The sequence below is a fragment of the Vicugna pacos genome, unplaced genomic scaffold (genome assembly GCF_048564905.1).
Source record: "Vicugna pacos unplaced genomic scaffold, VicPac4 scaffold_17, whole genome shotgun sequence".
Lineage (NCBI taxonomy): Eukaryota > Metazoa > Chordata > Mammalia > Artiodactyla > Camelidae > Vicugna > Vicugna pacos.
The window spans coordinates 586,255-609,046 of record NW_027328738.1 but is presented as its reverse complement, the minus strand read 5'-3'; the positions used below and the strand labels follow the sequence as shown (position 1 = coordinate 609,046).

Here is a 22,792-nt window from a genome sequence, read left to right as displayed (position 1 = left end):
GCAGTGGTGAGCTGAAAGGGCTCAGATACAAAACGTGCACTTCATCAGCCTTCTAGTAGATAAAAGTGCGCCATGCATAATAGAAAAGATAACGTTTCCTATGGAAATCTATTTTGAGATGCAACAATTTAAAGGCAAATGAGAGCTCAAAACCAAGTTCAACCAAAGAGAAACCAAGCCCAAACAAATGTACAGAAATGGACAAAGACATTGGAGAAGGAGGGGATGTGTGCTCTACCGATACTCCAGATCAACAAATTCATCTTGAATTCAAGCCAGTGATGTGCCATGAGGTCACTCAAGGAATCAGGCAGAAACCATATCAAAGGCAGGTGTGAGATGTGGAAGGGGTGACCCTGTGAACCTTGCTGCAATGAGGCAGGATGCCCTTGCGGGCTTTCTGCACAGGCCGGCTGGCTCACATGACTCTGTTTAGAAGGATATCAGCCAGCAGCTGTGCCACACGGGCTACAGCCCGAGCTGAGTCACATCTAGTAACGGTTCTGAGTTCATCTTCAAACGACATGACCAGAAGGATCTGAGAATCAATGGTGGAGACGTATCTGAATGAGTATTCCATTTCATTCCTTGGCAGTAAACATTCAGCTTTGTACAACATAAATATTGACAAAGATACACACAGGCACCCTATTTGAAAGCCTGACTGCATAATTGCATCTAATGGAGAAAAGCGGGCTCCGTGTCGGTATGCTAGGTCATTGTTTGGCTCGGTAACCGATGCTTCTGAGACCCAAAGCATATTCTAGTATAACCGACAGCACAGAAATCTCCACTGATGACTTACTCATTTCAGGGTATTCATAAAATAACCCCAGTTTGCCCATGGGATACAGACGGTTGTCCCATTCCCATCGTGGGGTGGTCTGTTCTGCTTCTGGAACTGTGGCACCATTAGATTAATGACCCAGCTGTCAAACAGATCAAATTATAAGGCAGGATATTATCAGACCAAGGTCATAAAAGTATTACTGACATTTCAAGCTGAACACATCATCTTCCCAAGAATTTAATTTCTTGTTTTCAGGATAAATTTCTTTTTATTGCTGCCTCCCTACCCTCAAAAATTGTGAAAACTAGTCCTGACCACGTACCTTGGGTTTACCAAAATTGTAACGACTACTGCTACTTTATCTCCTACCTCCTTTTCAGGTGGGCATTTTAGGTTTTAGAAGATGCCTTCCCTCATTTGTCTTTTTTACCCCCATTTCTCTGCTATTATCCACCATGGCCTTTCCAGTCTGAAAATCTCACAGAAAATAAGTAAAAGACAGAAATACAGGGTCTGTGAGCCGGTGATAAGTGCTGCGGAGGAAAATAAAGGAGGGCGAGGAATGTGTGCTAGGGAGGAGTGGGGATGGGGCAGTGACCTTTGAATAAGGCAAAGAAGGAAACAAAGGGGTGGGCAGAGGAGGGGCAGAGGGAAAAGTGATTACAGGCCTGGAGGTCTCTCACGCTGGAAAGACAGCATGGAGACTGGTGTGGGCCACAGTGAATAGGAAATAAGTGGTGGTTTTGGGGGTGGAGCCTTAGAGGCTGCCATGAGGATGTGGGCATTTTTCCCTCTGAAGGAATTGCGGAGCCATGGAGGGTCACCGAGCAAAAAAGTGATACTCTAACATTGGATAGAACAGGTCCAAGACCCTAATTTAAGCTGAACAAATCAAGGGCCAGAGAAGTGGCATGCCACCTCAAATTCAGTGCAGAGCTTGAAAGAAACACAGCCTCGACTCGCAGCCCAGTGCTCTGCCCCCTTCTGGATGCTGTCCCACAGAGCTGACTATAACGTTATGTTTTTTCCTCACTCAGAGGCTTGTGGGCCAACTGAATGCTTTCCCCTTTTTCAAATGGCAATTTTTCCTGAAAGGAAATCAGAGTTGGCAGTGAAACAAGGCATGGACCTGTAGCCTACAGAGCTGTTGTCCCTGAAAGCAACAGCTGGCGCGTGGTTTACTCGTGGAGTTCAGCAGAAGAGACAGAGCAACAACAGACAACTTAGCGTCTGGCTGAGCTTCGACTGACTGCACTGCACGTTTGGATGGATTTCAAATTTGGACAGTGAGGCGGCTTCACATGAAAGGCAGGTGTATACATCATACATGCCCACACGTCTGTATGCATACACACGTAGACACACACAGAGCATATGATGTGACTTGTAAAGAGCTGCCTCTTCTTGGTTTCCCACGGCCTCTAATCTCAGCATTAAGCTTTCACTGGCCATGCTCCCAGGTTTGCTACGAGATTTCTTTGCAATGGAACATGCCCTTCGCTTCACAAACTTTCCCCACTTCTTTCAATGACATTAGGGGAAGAGCAGGGAGCACTGGGAAGTGCTGGGGATATGGACTCGAGATACTCCTGAATCTGAATCCACACTTCATGGCTTATTTTTTATTTAACTTTATTTACATTCAAAATGCAACTGTTGCAGATCTCAGAAGATGATTTACACTCACTGCTATGGCAGAATGTTGCGGTTAGTAGACCCACCACTGGATCCTCTTATTCAACACATTCTTCCAATAATTCAGATATTACTGTATCACAAATGCCCATTTCTATATTTTGATATCTGCTTTCCAGTATAATTATCTTCCTTCTTTATTCTCTAAATCTTATGATTTTAAAACATATTTCTGAGAAGTGTTCCACAGGCACTTTGCATATGGTAATTTGATAAAGAGATCCTGGAGATCAAAACCACATTTAAATCCTGAGATAAACTCAACTGTGTCATATACATGTCTAGGTTTAGTCTGCTTACTTTGTTACTTTGTTTAGTAATTTTTGTTTCAAACAACAAGATCCTTCTGTATAGCACAGGGAACTACACTCAATAACTTTTAATAGCCTATAGTGGAAAAGTATATGACAAGGAATATATATATATATATATATATGAATCACTATGCTGTACAGCAAGAATTAACACAATATTGTAAACCAACTATACTTTCAACAAAAAAAGTTGAAATAAAATTGAGAGATGAAACTTCAACTGCCCAGGCTGCTGTCAGGATGAAATGATTCAAAGCAGGCCAGGTATTAGCAACCCCCCTGACACATCAAAACCCCATGGGGGATCTTCCTTTTGAGCAGCACTGGCTAACCGGCTGTGGTCACCTGTAAATAGGGTTAAAGTCACTTAGACCCTTGGCTTGGGATCACCGTGGCCACAGGGTTGGGGGTCACTGCAGCACCTACGAGAATGATGGGGCCAGCCTGCTGCTGAAGCCGCTCCCCAGGCCGCAACCCAGAGCACTGCAGGCAGGTCTGAGGTCCGGCCGGGGGCGCGCAGCTCCACAGCCACTCGGAGCCCTGCGGTGGGGGTGGCGCTGGGACCACGCTCGTCCATCACCCTCCCTATCACCCAGACTCGGGATTCTCCTGGGGGAATTTTTCTCTGCCTCATACTTCCTGTCTCAGCCTCTTGTGGAATCCGGTCCATGCCACAGGGAAGCAGGGCTTTAACCCTCCGGGACCTAAATCAATCACGGTATGGATCCAGGGTGAAACTTCCATGTTAAATCACCTGGCGCTCCCTTCTTGTGCTGAAATGCCCTCCCCTGTCGATGGCATTAGGTCGTATTAGAAGTCCCGACTTGCTTGTCCTTAGCTAAGACTCTGAGCTTCTTGCTCAGTCTTCCTGAGTGGAACCACTCATCTGTGGCAGAAAAGCTTGGGCTCTCGTCTACCTATCATTGTCCACGGTCTTTTGGGTTTTCTGTTGGTTTAAGGTTCTCGTGCAGGGATATCAATTTGCACATGAGAAGCACCTGTAGACATTTAAAAAAATACAGACACTGGATCCTCCCCCCTCTCCAGCCAAGGCTGGAAGCTTTCTTCCTCTAGCAGGGGTTACACAATCATTTCCTTGGGAATTGACCACACATATTGGCATAATCATAGTAAATTGCCCTTTACACTGTGCTTGCCACGTGGCATTTTCTACTTCATGTTGTCTTTTTACCTTCATTATCACATTTAATCCCTGAATTATAGATTATCACCATTTCTGTTGAGGACACTCCTACTTGCTAATCTTGAATACAAGTATCTTTGATTCTCTTAATCTATTTCATTCCTGAGTTTCCTGTTCCTGAATTTAAAGAGTGAATTATGGACACATGTATTTAAGATTCTCTTATTATATTTCTCTGACTCATCCTCTAACCAAATCATATCTGGAGAAGAGAGATTTTCTCTTTTAAACATTTGCTTTTTCTTATTATATAGTAGTGCATACACACAGTGGAAAATGTAGAAAACATATAAAGTAAGAAAATTACAGCCATACATTATCTAAACACCAAAGGACAATGCTATGTCATTTTGGGCATTTAATTATTTTTCTTAATATTTTATCATAAAATTTCCCTAGGAAAGTTGCTTAACCCTGGAATTGTACTAGCCTTTTGTCCAGTACAGAATAACATTCCCAGAAATGACCCCAACATCAAAATAGTATGTGAGGCTGGGAAGGCCACAGGGCACTCAGCTTATTCTCTGAGTCCTACAAAGAATGCTGTTAATTCACTGATGTTACGCATTCGATGCCTGTGAGTCACTCACTCACTCAGCTGGCTTGGACTGAGACCTACGTTATACCAGGTGCAGATCCAAGTGCTGGGGAGACCCCAGAGGGAGCCTGGATCACGGCATCACTCTCCTTCTTCATTTACTCCCAGATTCCTACTCAAGAAACCCACATGGGATTGGGGGGGTGGAGGCAGGTGAGATATAGTGAAATTCATTTCATTATGTTCCTTTAGACATATTTGAATAGCATGAAAATAGTCGCTAATTTTGATAAGTTTTTTTTTCCCTTCCTATGTATTTTTGAGGATGGGTATAGCTTTGGTGCAGCAAGAGTAATTGATAGATCTTTGGTATGCTAAGATTTTATATGAAAAATTAAGAATGAAACTGCACTTAAACAAAGAGAAGAGGCAGTGAGGAAAACACAAGCCACCCTCGAACTTGGCTACAATTCAGAATTCCTGGTTTTCAAAAAAGGGAATCATAATTCAAAATAAATTCCCTAAATATTTTAGCCCATATTAGAAATACATGGAGGCAAAGTTCAGCTCACTGGAACCTAGAAAAATGTGCTTACTTAAGCGAAGGTATAAACAGACCACAGATACTATAATGCATCCTTTAATTTAAACTAGTTCATGTGAGCAAGTTTCATTTCACATGAATTGCTCAGTACCAGTTTAGGAAATATATCCTTCTTGATTGGTAAAAATAGCTCACGGATAACCAGATTCAACAAAATTTAGTGTTCAATAATTTACTTATTTCCTTCAGGAAATGCTTTTGAGTAATCTGAGTTAAGTATTTCCTCTATCTGATCTATTTCTTTTCACAGAGAAAAGTAGTACTATTTGCACATGACCTACTTTTACTCCTCTGGAAATATCTGACTGTGAGCTCAGGGTAAGTGTTGTCTACTGCACAGTAGGGAAAAAAAAGATTCATTTCACAGTGAAGATCAGAATCTTTTTTTGAGGGGCGTAGTGAGCTGGGGGACAAGGGAAATGCCTTTGGTTTCGAGACAGACCCCAGGAATCCATACTGAAGCTGAAAGATGAAGCCCTTGTGAAGAAATGTGGAAGGACACACTGACACCCAAAGGTGTTCACTCTGTAAAAACACAAAGAAAGAAAGAAAAAATAATTTAACTGCCCTATAAAGAGAATGGACAGAAACTTGGTAATAAGGGAGAGAGAAGGAAGGTTAGGGAAGGGAGGAGAAACAATGAAAGGGAACTTGGATGCGGTGGGCAGAATAGCAGGTTTCTGGAGCCTACAATGAAGGATGATAAGGAAAAATAAAGTTTAAAAAAGTTACAAAGTTTAAAATAGTTTAAAAATTAAAAAGCAAAGTTAAAAAAATAAATATTTTTATAGTGGCATGGAAGATTTTAAAATCATGGAGGTTTTTTATTTCAAAATTCAAGTTGTTTGAATTTCTCCCCCATTCTCCAAACAACAGTAAGACCTGCTTGTGTAAGTGGTTTGGGGGGACACCACAGAGAGGGGCGAGCTCTGCAGTTAGGTTGGCCAGGAGCAGAATGCTGGTGTGGAAGGCAAGACAGAAGAGAGTTCAACAGTTTCATGAAAACAGAAACTCAAAGCCAGAAATTATCTTAAAAAGGTTAGTGTGGTAGGCAGAAAAATGTCCCCCCCCCAAATATGTCTATGCCTTATCCCCAGAACATAGGAAGAGGTCAGATTCCCTGGCAAAGGGTACCTATGGTTGCAGATGTGGTTAAGGTTGCTAACCAGTCGACCCTAAGAGAGACCAGCTGGATTATAGATGTGGGCCAGTGTAATCACCAGGGCCGTTAAAGGAGGAAGAAGGAGGCAGAAGAGGGGAGAGAGGAGAGGAGATCTGACCACAGGATCAGAGTCAGAGGCACACAAACATGCTGACCTTGAGATTGAGAAAAGAGGTCACTGGCCAAGAGATGGAGGTGGCCTCTGGAAGCCAGAAAAGTCAAAGATACAGGTTCCCCTGAGACCTTCAGAAACAGCCGTGCCAACACTTTGACTTCAGCAGGCTTCTGCGTTCAAGAAAACTACAAGTTTAAATTTGTGTTGTTTAGTGGAGACTTTTTCTTTTTTCTTCCTACTACCATGACGTTTGGGGATACTAGTTACAACAGCAACAAAAAGCGAATACAGTAAGCTCCTTGAAATGTTTAGAAATTGCAGATAACACTGGACTGTCCACTTTGATGTGGGATTGTGCTTATGTGAAAATCAAAAGGACAGTGTGACCTTGGCTAACATCTGCTTTTCTCATTTTTAGGAAGAGAACAATAAGTCAAAATCTCTGTAGTTATTATTTTAGACAAGTGTTTCTTAAAACGTTATGTAACCCTGTGCCTTAGGAACCCAAGAGAGTCTCTGTTCTTAGACGAACATGGATTCAGAGAGATAGGGTTTTACATCTGAGTCCCACAGTGGTCTCTTACTGGCAATGAGAGCTTGGGCAAATCAGTTACCCTCTTTAAGCCACAGGATCTTCATTTGCAAAAGGAAGATAAGAATAAGGATTGTTTGGGTGATTAAATTGTACACACACACACACGCACACATACATATATGTACAACATTTAATACAGTGACTAGCACATACTAGGCACTCAACAAATTCCTGTTATGGATTTTTAAATGCATATATAAAAGGAGGAGAAATTTGCAGGAAGTTGTGGGAAAACTTAGTTCATGGCCCCAAAAAGGGCCATCTCTCAATGGGCTCTGATCCGTCAGTCCCCAGTGGTGGGCTAATAAGCAGAGACTATAGCACTTGAGGATTTATGTTAAACATAAAAAGGAAGGCATTTAAACATAATTATTAAACAGCAGGTACGTTTATACTGTTGGCTGTATCATCCTATCTGGAGAGCTTTAATAAGCAGAGAGTCTCCCCTGTTCTAGAGATGGCCAAGCAGGAAAATGACGTGGGTCGGTGGGCCGTTCTCACCCCAAGAACACATGACTGAGTACTCACGGAAGCAACACCTCTTGTATGTTATTCCAGATGGACTGTCCTCCCATGATTATTGTCAGCTGTGTCATCAGTTCAAGGATACAGCCACTTGGGTCACACTGGAATATTAGAAAGAAAATCTCATTTAAATTTTAGATAGCTCTAATATGAAATAAAGTCATTATTTTATGCCTAAAAAAATCAAAGGAACAGAGAGTAAAGACACTCTTCATTGGGCAACTAAGAGAAAACCTGAAACAGATTAGACTGTCAGAACACAAAGCTGTATTCACACCTCTTCATTTCTGTATTTTTACAGGGAATACATCAGATCTCATGGATAAGTCACAAATCTGCCCTTAAAGAATGTGATGTAGAAACACGAGGAGTAGTAGTTGACAAAATGGGACAAGAGCACCTTCATGGCTGGGTTTTTCTCATAGTCAGTCTGGTCCTCGGGAGCTCTGCAGCTAGAATAAAGAAAAGGTAAGTCTGTAAAACTGTGAACGGCTTTGAGACCCTAATCAAAGCCATGGACACATGAGTTAACACAATAAATATGTATGTATGTATGTATGTATATATATATATATATATATATATATATATATATATATATATATTACGCAATTCACACTGTTTTCATATCAGCTGTTTTGAATTTCTTAACATATCCACTATGTTAATTCCAACTGTACACAGTGTTGTAAGAGTTTCTCCCACTAAGAACGCAATATCCCACAAGGCAAAAAAAAAAAAGTCATCCATTCCTTAAAATTTATAAGCACAACAGTATCCAATGGGCAAGAACTGTCCTCTGTCAGGTGTAATTTGAAAGAAAGCTACTTCTAAACATCCTGCTAAATAATATTCTCTTGTCTCCCTGAACGGCAGTAAGGTAGGACTATTGAAGAAGACAAACAAAACACGGGGCAACTTGCTAGAAGCATTTGGGGAACAGAAAACGGGTCATCCTCCTAGTTCAGAATTTGAATTGGTCTTAGTATTTTCAGAAGATGACCACTGAGCAGACCACTGGGAGAACCACCCAGCCACATGCAATGTGTGGGAAGCACTTAACTTAGGCCGCTAAGCCGCTGGGTGGGATACAAGCCAGAGAGAAGAAACATTTATTATAGAAGCCGCAGCTGATGAGAATGGAGCTACACTAACAGGAACAGCATGGGGGGAAGACACATAAAACTGTGATTATCTGTCCTCTCCGTAACGCACAAGCAAATCTCCCACTGGAACCACGACACTCTTCCACTTATTTGCAATACAGAGACTATTTACTTTCAACAGTAGGGTACATTATCTAATGTAATTGAAATTATTATTAAACACTGACATATTTACACAGAGCTTGGACATTCTAAAGCGTCCTTTGTCCCTTTTACTAATGCAAAAATGGAGCTAATTCACTTCTCATATAGGCTAGAGGAAATACGTTTACACTTGAAGTTAACTAAAGACTGTAATGTACTGCAATTGAAGTGCCTAAAAGATAGTCTCTGTTTTGACCTGGTTCTAAAACTTGTGTAGAAATTATCTCAGCTGCAGGAGGAGCTTACCAGAGTCAGTCATCATGACTGCCACTTTCTCATATATGGCGTTCAGGGTCATGAAGATGATAAAACTGATGAGGGAAGCAGTGATGGGCGTGGCCCACCTGCACAGTCAGGTACTTTTGGATTGGGTCTGTTCCACTCAGGTTCTTGGGAAGTTTTGCAGGAAATACAGTGAACAGTGAAAGTCCGTAGACAATGATCCCAATAACTGAAGCAATGGTCAACAGGACCTGACAACCCAAAAACCCAGCAGCATGAGACTCACTAATGATCGTATTTTTACACAGAAAACTTGCCCCCAACCCAGCTTAAACAGAAAACATGCATGTGTTGTAAACCTCACATAAACGTGAGATGTGATATAAATCACACGTAAATGCATAAGAGACGTGAATATAAGGCATGTTAAATTTTAGGGGAGGAGGAATGCAAGATGTCAAAAAGAATGAGTGCATCCACTAATGTAATACGCTGACAGCAGGAGCCTCTGTGTGCAGGGCGTAGGGAATATATGGGAACTCCAATTTCTGTGAATTTTTCTGTAAACCTAAAACTGCACTAAAGAAGGAAGCCTGTTAAGTATATTTTAATGGGTGAAAATGGGGTAACTATTGGCATGTTTTTTTGGAGGGAAGTCTGTGATAGCAGAACCAATGAAAGTATCCCTTCTACATCTGTAGAATTACTTAGGTTATGAACTAGTTGTAACCCATGAAGGGGATATTCTTCCTTTCAAGGGAGAACCTATCACCGATTCAGGGGTCAGCAGGTACTAGCTGACGTCTTCATTCTGAATAGGACCAGTGAAGCTGTGGGCATGCCCTGAGGGAAACAGTGGAAGTGACAGCAGGTCTCTGCTGATGAAAGCTTCACATGCTTTTCATACTCATTGAGATCTTAAAGTGGCAGTTATTCCTACTCCCTGCATTTGCACAAGATTCATGTCCCTGATCCACTGTAGATCTGACTGCGTGGACCCAAGGGCAGCGGGGGTGTCTGAAGCATAACTTGCACGTGGCTGATAGGGTTTCAGTTCCTCACTAGGCAGGTTTTTTTCTGGCCACTGAAGAATGCACATTAAAGATCCCATTTTTAAACTGTTTTCCTTCCATCTACCTTCTTGGTCATAGTCCAGAAGCATGTACTCAGTGTCCCTGGCTGCTCCTGATGGCTGCCCCAGAGAGAAAGCTACAAAGAATGTGAATTTCAGGACTAAGTGAACCACATCATGTTATTTATAGTAACAGTGGGCCGCTGGCTTGCACCTGCAGGGGAGAGCAGTGGGAGTGTTTACAAGCACCTCCCGGAGCCACACTCCTGCATCTGGATCCCAGCTCCGAAGCTAGCTGTGGGGCCTTGTGTAAATTTCTTAACCTCAAGGGGCTTCAATCTCCTCACCCATATAATGGGGGAATAACAATAGCACTTTATAGGACTATTGTGATGAATCAATTATTTACTAATTGTGAAAAAATTTGGAACATTAACCACAGGCATGTGAAAAACTCTACCTAAGTATTAGCTACAAATATGGTGACCAAAGTCTTAAAAAGGTGGTTTTCTTAGTTTTTAAGCCATCAGCTTGTAGAGAAAGCATTTTATTTTCTCCTCTACTCTCTTTCATCATCCTTTTCTTCACAGTTAAATCTTCATGCTTGTGAAAGGAATAACTTTTTGGTGTGTGTGTGATTAAATGTGAAAATTAGTTAAGGCTGAGAAAAATGTATTATAGAAGGTATATTAAGCCTTCCTCTCTTGTACAGCACATAAAGGCCATTTAAATAGTATGCATTTTTTAAAAGTCTGCATAATAATTTTTTAATTATGTATTAAGTAAACATAATAGTTAAGATTCCTTAAATGCTTACTATTGCTTCAGCACACATCTATTTTTCAAAATCCTCACAATCACCCTGTGGGGAAGGTAATATTATATCTCTTTTACAGATGAGGAAATAGAGCCACCTGGAGATGATGCAATTTGCCCCAAATGAAGCAACTTTAAGTGAAAGTACTGAAATACTCAGAGAACCCAAAGACACACTAACTGTATAGCACTGTCTCCTACATGGTCTGTAAAATCAATTCTAATTCATTTCAGAACTTTTACAAACTTGACACATTTCCATTATTCTTTGAAACACTTAATGGGTTCAATATTTCTTAAGAAACAGGAAAGCTTTCCATTCTCCTTCCTCAAGTTTCTTCTTATTTATCATCTTTTCTGATCATAAATTTAACATTTGCTCATTAAAGAAAATTTGAAAGTACTCAGTAGTGGACAGAATTGCTGTCCTGGATCTGTCCCCAGTCTTAGAAGAGGACCCAGAACTTGCTTTAGGATAAGTAACCTCCATTTTGTTTCTAGTCCTGTGATTTAACCTCGATTGACCCACTCTTTCTGAAGCACCAGAAGTAGATCTCAGTTGGTTTAAGACAAATAATACCCCTCATTCTATTGGCCTCGCACATGATTGGAGAATTGGCAAATAACCCAGGAAGAGCCACTATTATGTGAGGAGATACGTGCTGGTGCCCATGTGAATCATAAGCTTCCTCTATCAAGAGAGGAAGCTGCCAAAAGAGACCTGTCTTGGTTTGGATGGATGATCTGGGATACTGAGTGCCCAGAAGCATCATGCTGAGATATCTTTAGATACAGAATGAAGACAGGACAAAAGCAGACCTTGACATCATCTGGGCTAGAGTATCTCTCCTTGACTGAAGCCAGACCTCAGACCTGAGGTTTTCATTTACAGGAACCAATAAATCCCACGCATCCCCATTTTTTGGTTGTTGTTTAAACACATTGGAGATTGATTTTGTCACCTACAATCAAAAGACTCCAACTCTGAAAATGAATAAAAAATAATAATGAATAATGCTTCTACCTATAGACATAATTCCTTCAGAACGGTGCATTGTTTGTATATTACAAATCATTTTATATATTAATTTTATTCTCAAATCTATCATAAGCATAACACTTTGACATGTCATAAAATATTTTCATCGACACACTTTTTCGTGGCTGCATACTATTCTACTTTGTGAAGTGTTGGAAGAATATTTTGGCTGAGATTTTATATATATATATATGTCTGTGACTTGCATCCATACTGAATTTTCCCTGCCATTTTGAAATAATTACTGATTAAAAGTTTTTCAAAGCTGAATTAGTGGATTAAAACATATGAATATTTTTGACTCTTGATATCAACTGGCAGACTGCTTTCTAAGAAGGCTTGAGGAGTACACCAGAAGTTAACACAGCATTGTAAATCAACCATACTTCACAAAAAATTATCCAGTAACCTAGGCATGGGATTGGTGATCACTGTCATTTCATCCTCATAAACAGAGCTGTTTCACTTGAGAGGTGGAAAACTATTTCATTTTGATGTGCACTGAGTGAATTACCATTGAAGTGTGACATCTATTTTTTCCTTTGTGAATGTGTGTTCATCTTCTCTGCCTTCTACGCTCCTGAGATATTTTGATGTTACATTTGAAGTGATCTGAACTCTCTATGTATTGAAGGAATTAGCCCCTTGTCGGATTTGTAAACAAATAACATCCTCTGGTGTTTTGTTTAAAATTAGGATGCTTCTGATGCATGGAAATCTTTGTATACTTTCCTCTGAAACTTACTGTTCATCTAGAGGTTGTATACTCATCCATATTTATTTCTAGTTTTTTTTTCTAATTGTGTTACTTTTTAAATGTTTCTGGAATTTATCATAATATATGGTTCACTGTATGATTTCAATCTTTTCTTTTCCCCCCAAGTAGATAACAAGTGCTCCATTCACTGAATAACCTTTATTTATCTCCATGATTTGTAATGTCTTCCATCTCTTATATTAAATTATTATTGATATCAGAGCCCATATCTGGACTTCCTGCCCTATTTTCTAATCTGGCTATTCTTGAACTAGTAAAACTCTCATTATCTTATTAATTATTATATTACTAATATGATTTTATTCACAATAAACCCAAATCAATTTTATAACTTCTGATATTTTGGAGATATGATCTTTTAATCTAGAATCATGTGATTAAAGAAACTTTTATATCTTTCAGTAGTTTCTACTTTTATTTTTAGATAGTTCCTACTATCATTTTGTTAGGCTATTCTTAGATATTTTACCTTGGTTGTTACTGTTGGAAAATTTTAGAACCCTTAATGCCTCCATCTGGTCTCTTAATCAGACCCTGGAGAATCCTAAACCACTGATCTGATTTGAACAAATGAGGTGAAAAGAATTGGGGGAAGCACTGTGTACAGAAGAGACTGTGGAACCTCCAGAGTGGCGCCCTGCGTTGGCTCAGATGTTCTCTGGAAAAAGTTTTCTCTATGAGACTACATAGTTCCCAGCTTGACTTTCATTTTTCTCAGCATTTCACATTAGATTTTAAAAGTCTGTGGCAGGTTCTTACACAGAAAAGAGCACTTGCACAAAGGTTTATATGTATACACCTTTCCCCGGGTGGTAAATGGAACACGCTCTTCTTCCTAATTAAAAAAGCATGTTCAGTCAATCAAGGGATTACACCAATGAAATGATATTTCTCCTAACTGGTCACTAAATCCTAAACATAATATAAAAAAATAATAATTTTCAGACATAGCCTCCTTATTTGTAAATGCATGGGATTTTTCCTGTTTTTTCTTTTCTTTTCTTTTCTGTTAACGATGTCAAACACACAACAAAATATATACAGTGTTCGTTTAAATACTATTTTTTGAAAATGCACATGTGAACAGTAAACTGTTTCCCTGCCATGGTCTGAGCACCTGACGAGGCCAAGATTTAAAGCTCTATTCCTTAGTTTGTCTTTGATCTCAGAAGTGACGGTAGTGGCAGCTTAGAGTCTGTGCAGGACAGAAAGTATCACAGGTGTCTGCAGCTAAATGGTCTCCACTGTGTGTTTCTTCATTGAGCTTTATGTGTTAATTAGCTACAACTATGAAGTTTAAGAGTTTCCATTTTAGAGTTTATATTTAGAATTTTCTAAGAGATGAAATCAGTAAGACTCAAGATTTACCTGGATTATAAAACCAGATATAGTATAATAATAGCTGTAACTAAGTACATGGCCCTTCCTCTCTGCCAGGAGGCCTTCCAAGTAGATTCTGTACATTACTTCGACCCGTCCTTACCACTGTCATGAAGAAGCAACTCTCTTTTTCTTATTTTATAGGAAACTATGGCACAGAGAAGATAAGTTGTCCAAAATCACTCAGGAAGCAAGCTGCTGTGTTCAAATATGAATTTAGGCAACTTCATTCGCAAGATCTCACTACCACAAAGCTGGCCTCTCTAAACAATGGAGCATGCTTTCACAAGTAAAGCAAAATACTTCAAATAAAAAACTAAAAAAAAACATAATAAGGAAATTTTTTAAATAAGGAAGAACGATAAAGTTAAATGAGTCTTCATCTTCAATTTTTCAACAAGCATGTTCCAATGAAAATTTAAACTTATTAGCTGGCAATTTTAAATTTAAACTTGGCAGTTTAAATGACCAAAAACTTTTCTTCACTATTTTTTGTATGCTGCCAATATGATAAGTTTTTGTTTTTCAGGACTCAAAAGCATTATGAAAATCTAATTTTGTCTAAGTTTCAGCTTTCATCTCTGAATGTACAGTCTTTCACCAATATATGCTTTACCCCCATCTTCAGTTGTAAACAATGGGAACAATTCATAATGGGGATTATTAGAAGCTTATTACATTGTAAAGACAAATGTCACTTTCTATTGGTAGCTGAACCTCATTTTTTTCCATTTATAAAAAGAGGAGTTTGACCTGCTCCCTCCAGACTTTTTCAGTGCCAACATTCTGTAGATCTGTGATTCAATTTATTAAATCTATATTTGGAGACATTTTCAGATGCTCCTAGTAAAGGCATTTTTTTCCCAAGTGTTATTCATGCTCACAACATACTGTCCTGCTGCTGCTGACTGCAAGCACCAGCAGCTCTGAATTATCTCAGCTGATGGAAAGAAGCAATAATACAGATGACTCAGAAATCATCTTTTCATAGCTCTGAAATGTTGATACAAAGATATATAGTTTTATTTTTTTAATTTTGCAGCAGGAGTGGCAGCAATAAATTTACATTTCCAATTATGTAAAATGCCTTGCTCAAACACTGCTCAAACACTGATGGCACCTCAACAAATGTTTCCCTGCTTCTTCTACCCTTTTTCTGACTTTAGGATGAGAGCCATGCTTCTTTGTGCACATCCCAACAGGAAGGGGGAGCAGTGACCGGGACTTAGTTCAAGACAAAAGGGCACCTAGTCTGTGATGAAAAGGAGGCCACAATAATGAAGGCGCATGTGAAAAAATGGGAGTCAACTATAAAAATTTGTAGAAGGAAAGACAAATCCCTCTGTCTCTTCTGTCCAAAGGACCTGAGGGTGGGGAAGGGGATGAAAATGCTTTAGTAGCCCCTGCATTTCTATTTTCCACCACCCCAGTCACACAAACTTAAAATAATATTCTTAAATACGGAAAACTGCCATTTTCCTCAATCATCGGTAGGGTAATTTTTAGAAATCGTCATTCTGTTTTAAGACTCGTAACTTCAAATAGTAGACAAAAACAACATGAAATGTTAATTGAAAATGTGGCTTCAGGGGAAATCCCCTAAGCCCTTCTTCCCACCAGACTGTTACCCCTAGGCCCCAACTCTAGAGAAATTGCAGAATAACCACTGTTCCCTCCACCATTGTATCTGAGTCTCTACAATGCTCTGAGAATAAAGAGGAGAAAGACACAGTCCCTGATTCCGGGAGCTCCTAGGAGCACAGGACTCATTGTAAAGTGATGGCTGAGGAGGCGTGTTAAGAGGGCTTGGAGAACAGTCAGCAGAGAGTGCTCGGGGCAGAGAGCCGGAACTGTAGCCAAGGCTCTCCCAGAGAAGGGAACCACTGTGGTGAGCTCTGAGATGCCCTAGAATTGATCAGGTGAACCTATAATGTTAAGGCCATTTCTCCCTGGGGAGCTGCGCATGCAAAGGAGGGAGGCCAAAGAGAGCCAGGTCCCTTCCAGGAACTGCAAATAGTCTACAAGCGAGCACAGGGTGTGGGAGGCAGATGAGGCAACCAGGTGGAGAGATCACAGGTGCACATCACAAAGGACTCTGTGTGCCTCCAAGGTAGAGGAGACAAGCAAAGTGATCTAGAAAGAGACAAGATAGAGGCAGGGAGGCCTATTGGCAGGTTCATGTGAAGGCCTGCTGAGGCCCTGCCAGGAGGAGAGAGAAGAAAACATTTCAGCAGGTGGACGGATTGGCCACAGGTGTGATGGAAGGGCAGGAAGAGGTCAAAGATGCCGGCCAGCTTTCTGGCTTTGGCAGTGTCTAAATTATAGTGCCATTCCATGAAATAAGAAGGGTAGGAAGAGGGGCAAGTCATGAGAGGAGACAACTGATTCAGTTCTGGCTGGGTGCCTGTGGGCTCCAGGAGAGATGTGCAGTAGGCAAATAAGAGTCTAGAATTCGGGAGAAAGTTCTAGGCTGAGCCAAGTAGTTTTCTAGTTTCAAGAGGCTAATGTGTGTGAGTGGACAAGCTCACAAGAGGTGTATAGGGATAGCTTTCACCCTCCTGCATATGGGAAGCATCTGGGAGCCTTTAAAAAATAGTGCACCCCAGCTTGGAGTGGGGCCTTTGTACTCTTTATTGTTTATTAAATACTTTTTTCCTTTTTTGGGGGGATAGTTAGCTTTATTTATTTTAATGGAGGTACTGGGAATTGAACCCAGGACCTCTTGCATGCTAAGCACGGCTCTACCACTGAGCCGAACCGTCCCCACCTTTTTTTGTTTTTAGACAATAGCTCTACCGAGCAGTCATGGTTGAGAATCAACCTGTAGAGAGCAGAGATCCTTGGGGGTAGAGAACAAGGAGAAGCTGCCCAGAGCCCTGCAGACCCCACCAGGGGCAGCCGGAGACGCAGGGGGCCTCGGACGGGCTGCGAGGAACGTGAACTCAACACTCCCCAATGGCGAAGACGTCAAACATGTTTCAAGCTCCCACTTCCCAGCAGTGTTTGTTGTGACTTTACTAGATTTCCAGTAATACTGAGCGAGAATAGAAATTATCTGGACACAGGGATCAAATTCAAATCCTGAATATGACCAATCTTAGCTGCGTGATTACTGATTAAAAGGTTACTCGTCTGCCACGTGTAAAATGGGGGACCTAGCACCGTGCTCGTGGGCTGCTGTGAGCGTAATGGAATGACATCTATAAAGGCCCTCCTGCCTCTCAGAGGTAATTGCTACTATTGTCCCCATTTGGGACACCAGGAAACAGAGGCACAGAAAGCTTCAAACATTTGCCCAAGATGAGGGTTGAGGTCAGGAATCAAGCCAATGACTTCTTGGATCCAGAGCCCAGGATCTTCTTACAAACAACACGGCACTGCCCAGGCTCCCTGCTCCAAAACCCGCCTCCCTTTGGCTCAGTTCCATGGCACCTGCGTTGCACAGATGTCCTCACTGCCTGCCTGCCCTCCCGGTGTCTGACCCCGGCACTCCTCCCTCTGTCCCACACAGCGCTTCCTTGGGCACACCATCGCTCACGAGGCCATTGCTGGGGCTACTCGGATGTTTACACGGAAACGCAGGTGGTAGCCCAGCTTTTTGCTATAGATGCTGCTGTCAGTGGAGGCAAAGAGCTCACAGTTGGTGGGGGAGGCCACTTGTGGTCTCCTCTTTGGCTGGAGAGCTGGATGAAATCCAGTTTCCCATTGCAACTTAGACATCCAGCATGAGAGATATGTAAGGCCATCTGGCCTCTCAACATAGAAATGATGCCCCCGCAGTCGTTCTTAACATTGTAATCTCCTGGCTCCACCAGGGAGCAGAGGCCATGGCCTGTTGTCCACCAAGTTTTGTTTCCTTGCACAACAGCTACAATGGTGTGAGTTAACACTGGACCAGAAAATCTACAAAGCCCTCATGTACAATTTCCTGACACTTGCAAGTCACCCAAATACCCCAGATCCTCCAAGTAAACAACTAGTAAGAGGAATTGAGCTGGCTTGTCTGTCAGACCCCTGATGGCAGGACTGATTTGGCCTCTCCTGCTCTCGGGATGATCCGTTCTCCTTCTGTGTGCCCTTCCCCGAGTGAAAGGGACTGTTCTTTGTTTATGGGCTAGGGAGTATTTATGGCTGTCTGACCAGAACCTTCAAAAGTAGAGCTCTTGGTGAGAGTGGAAGCATGGCACCCACGTCTCATGAGCTCAGCTACTCAACAGCCTCATCTAGCCAAGACTGTGGCCAACACCAGGGGTCCATGCTGTTGAGTGTTGGGTCTGGAGAGCAATGCCTTTGCCACTGAGAAGCTGCCCCACCACTTGTGACCTTGTCCCCATCGAGGGGGAGGTGACGCATCCATGGGATGAAAGCCGCGAGGGCACTAGGTGACTGTGGACCAAGCTGTGACTGGCTGGTCCTGCCCCCCATGTGACCCATGTTAGCCTCAAGTGCAGAAAATCCCCAAAGAGACCCCTGCTTGAATGAATGGGTCACCTATAAGCCAACTGTCCTCGGGCCGCCTAAGAAGCAACACAGTATACACAGTGAGACACCCACTCACTGAAGTCCCGAAGGCTCACAGCTCCCTAATGTGAGACCAGGTACCCCCAGCAAACAGAAGACCCTTACTTTATAATTCACTTGAGAATTCTACTACCAACACTGCCTTCCACCTTCCACTTATAAAGTTCTTTCCACTCTGTCCCCTGCTCTGCAATTGTGCAATCAGTCCAGAGCTCCTTCATGAGACAGGAGGGAAGGGGGCCGGGCACAGCCATTAATAGCATGGCACAGCCATTAGCACCGTGACGGTGGAAAAGTCAACTCCCAGTAGATCTTGAGCTTCAATACACACTCACTGAAATACAGCAGGATGCTATATGGCACTCCCACAGGTGCCAGGACAGGTTCAAGGCTGACCATGAAAGGTCAAAGGGTGAGTGGTGGCCCAATTTCTGGTAATCGCAACACCTTCCCCAAAGCGGTTGGAATATTCCTCCCACTTATTAGCATATGAAGATACTGAGGGCATAAAAACTAACAACCACACCTCGTGGCTGCTCTCTCTGCTGAGGGAGACAGTTCACACTATGTCTGTGGAGTGTGTATCTACTTTTAATTTAAACTGGAGCACCCAACCCCCACGCCTCATGGCTTTTCTCTTGCCTTCTGAAACAGCCCACTCTGTGTGTGGAGTATATATCTATCTGAATAAATCTACATTTACTGAATTGTGGCTCTCTCTTGGATTCATTCCTGTGCAAGCCAAGGACCCACACTTCACGAGGTGCATCCCAGGGACCCAAATAAGACCTGGGATACGTCCATTCTCTCCCCCACATTTTCCTGTATCATACATTCCTTCCCAAAGGATCTCACCTTGTGCACTCCAAAGTAGAAAGCACTCATGTGTCCTGACCTGGATCTGCTTCTGCGTTTATCATTTCTTATGTCCACTAGAACGTCACCTTCATGAGGACAGGGATATGGTTCTGTTTACAAAGGAAACACCAGAACATCACTGATGCTGGAGAAGTATTAGCTGAATGAATGAGCTGTGGAAAATCCTGGGAATTCAACCTGGAACTCCTAGCCACTTGGGTCCCAGCTGACTCCAGTTGCTCCCTCCTACTCATGGCTGACCTCTTGCCACCACTCTCTGCTCTGCCATCACCTGAGCCTGGATGAGCTGAGATGAGCACACACCCCGGAGAGCACGGTGAATGGTTCATGTCATTGCAACACACTCGCCCTCTGACTGCCAGGGGTTACTTACGATGGACAAACTGAAGGCAGCACCATGAGCACTGCCCTACCCTACTACTCACTTGAAGCACCAGGACTGCACATAGGGGAAACGCTGGCCCTTTCCAACCTAAGGAGAGGGATTATAGGTGAGAAGAGGGTCTCTGTCAACTAACAGTCTCTTTACAAGCCCAGTCTTAGAAAAGCTCTTTAAAGACACTTTTGGTATCTTCCTTGTGTTTCTGTAATCCCTCTAGATTTTGTCATTTTAATCTATGCATCAGAAATACAGATGCTCTTGAAATCTCTATTGATTTTTCAATGAAGAAAATCCTCAATTTCCTTCTCTGCTAAGAAAATTACTGCACTTTATATTAAGAAAAGCAGCTTCCTTTCATGAGTTTGTATCTTCAAACACCTAATTTCACAAGAATCAGTGAAGCAGGACATGAAAATCTCGCTGTGCTTTATCTCCTACAGGTGGGCAGGAATGAAATGAATGAGTACTGATCTCATGAGACAGGAAGGCTGGGGCTGTCTTATTCCTGCTACAGATGGAAGGGTCCATATCTGTGAGGGGGAGGAAGGACCAAGGATGAGAAATCAACATTTTCTAACCCATTTCTCTTTTTTCAGAGTCCCAGACAAAACAGTGTGATTGTATCAACAAAACAAGGACATCTGCACCCTTTTGAAAGCACGCTACAACTTTACTACTACACACGGCACTCTGTCATTGACATAAAGGCTGATGGCAGCCAAGAAATTTGCAGGGATCTTATTTTGTGCTCATCCCTTTTTGTCTTTGGAACCTCAGGAAGTTTGCCTCCTCTCCTTGAGTGTCATTTTCCTCATCCTTCAAATGGGAGTGTAACAGTCATTCATTTGCTCAGTGTCTATTTGACAACAGGAGATGCCTTATGAAAACAATAATAAAAAAAGGAAAACAGCAATTCTGATCTGTGCTGTCTTCCTCCTCCTCCCTGAACTTGAACTTACAGGCTAAAATGGCATCTTTCTCTAAATCCCGAATTTATGGAGCAGTTCTGATAAGGAAGTCACAGGACTACCCTGTAACCGAGAAATGACCCGGTGAAAAAGAATGAGTTGCCAGTAAATCCTCAAAACCCGTAAGGGTGCAAACCCTGGGAGCTACAGCCATGGGTGGGAGTTCCTTAGTTCCCCATTTCACGAAGCCGAGAACTTTGCAGGGCCCATGAAAGACACAGATAGCCCAGTACAACCACACCATGTTTTGGAGTACACCGGGGCCACATCGCTGCTAACCTGCACTTCTGTGTGTCCCAGAGCAAGAGCCCTGGGCGGGGGTGACTGTGTTTGAGGCTGGACAAGAACTTCGTGTTCTGTCTCTTTTGCTCTCTCTCTTCCTGCAATAAAACAACTGGTAGGACTTTGGTGGGGAGCACTGCACCCACATTCTCTGGCAAACCACACACCAGGCAGCTCTAGCTGATGTGAGAGAGGACTCTTTAATGAACACATATATACCAAAGTCAGGCAGAAGGCTGCCTGTGACCTTGGGAATCCAAACCAGTTGTCCTGTTAATCAGGATATTACACATCTAAAGAAAGTGTGCACCAGATGAAGACGATGCCTTAGACAGCGTCAGTGGTTATGTCCAGCAGTGTCTAAGGACAAGTCATGCTCTGGTAGATGGGAGCATTTTGGTTGCTTTAAGAGTTTGCTGCTGAAGGGCTGGGACATTTCATTGGGCCTTGAAACTCCAGACCCCTTTACTCATAAAGGCAGACAAGTAAGGTGAGCCAGCTCAGCCTTTATTCCAACTTCCTAACCAAAAGGCTATGAGGTTGAAAATATATTTCTCAGACTCTTCTGCAACAAGGGTTCCAGATGTGGCTTTAAAAATGCCCATTAGAGATTGAGATTTGCAAATATTAACTACTATATATAAAAATAGCTTAAAAAACTAAATTTCTTCTATATAGCACAGGGAACAATATTTAATATCTTGTAATAAACTTAAGTAAAAAAATATGAGAAGGAATTCATACATATATATGTGAATATGGAGGACTGGAACATTGTGCTGTACATCAGAAATTGACACATTGTAACTGACTATACTTCAATTAAAATATATATATATATATAATGCCCATCAGCAGCATCTGAGTGTCACTGAAAGCAGAAACCCAGATGAATGGAGGCAGAGGTGGTTGGAGGAGCTACGTTATTTTGCTGGGGTGGATGCAGTCGGCATGGCAGATATCTAGAAGGATTGCTCACAATAGCCACTCACTTATCTGCAAGTAAGTTAGGTTAACAGCTTTCTGAAATCCTCCCCACCCCTCCTGATGAGCCAGGTGTCTGGTGTTTTTCTGGAAATCACTAGGCGCAGCCTGGAACTCAAAGGTAAAAATTAAAAACTGCAGTCAGGCAGCGAAGAGACGGGGCAGGACGCGTTGGACAAAAGTATGTCAGAATCAACAAGGAATGGGGAGGGGATAGAACGTGTGCTGAGGATCCTGACTTCAGGGGGTGGATTGTCTATGTTGAGGACTCTGAGTCAGTATGAGTAGATGGATTGGTGTGGACTAAAATGGTGGCCATTGTTCAGATAAGTGTGTGATTTGAAGTATATTTATTTGAGGAGGGTTTTTTTTCCCCTTCAAAATTGATCATTTCTAGGGAGCAGAAGAATACTCTGCCACACAACATCTAAGTGCAAAAGAGATGCTATGGGATGATGGTGATATGAAAAATTTAAGTACTGCAGTTTCAAGCTTTCCTTAATGAGGTGCACAGCAGTAGGTACTTAAAATAAGGTACTTATAATAAAGACATCATCATATGTACATATCCTTAAAGATACACATATGGTGCTATAAGTGGGTCTGAAATGTGTTCT

At 42.0% G+C, this 22,792-nt stretch overlaps 1 protein-coding gene across 6 annotated transcripts in view; it reads right to left on the bottom strand.

The window, feature by feature from the left end:
- The window catches only part of LOC140692793 (uncharacterized), a 60,858-nt gene that overhangs the window by 5,733 nt on the left and 32,333 nt on the right, over positions 1–22,792 (bottom strand). For 2 of the 6 annotated variants that reach the window (XR_012068375.1, XM_072957055.1), the window contains one exon: positions 7,546–7,643. Coding sequence is in view for 2 of the 6 variants with exons in the window: in XM_072957055.1 (XP_072813156.1) it covers positions 7,546–7,643 (98 nt within the window). In the remaining 4 variants the exon portion in view is untranslated. Of the gene's footprint in view, positions 1–805; positions 930–5,568; positions 5,671–7,545; positions 7,644–7,819; positions 7,995–19,535; positions 19,649–22,792 lie in introns of all 6 variants that reach the window. The other 4 variants (XR_012068374.1, XR_012068376.1, XM_072957054.1 and 1 more) reach the window with 4 other exon arrangements.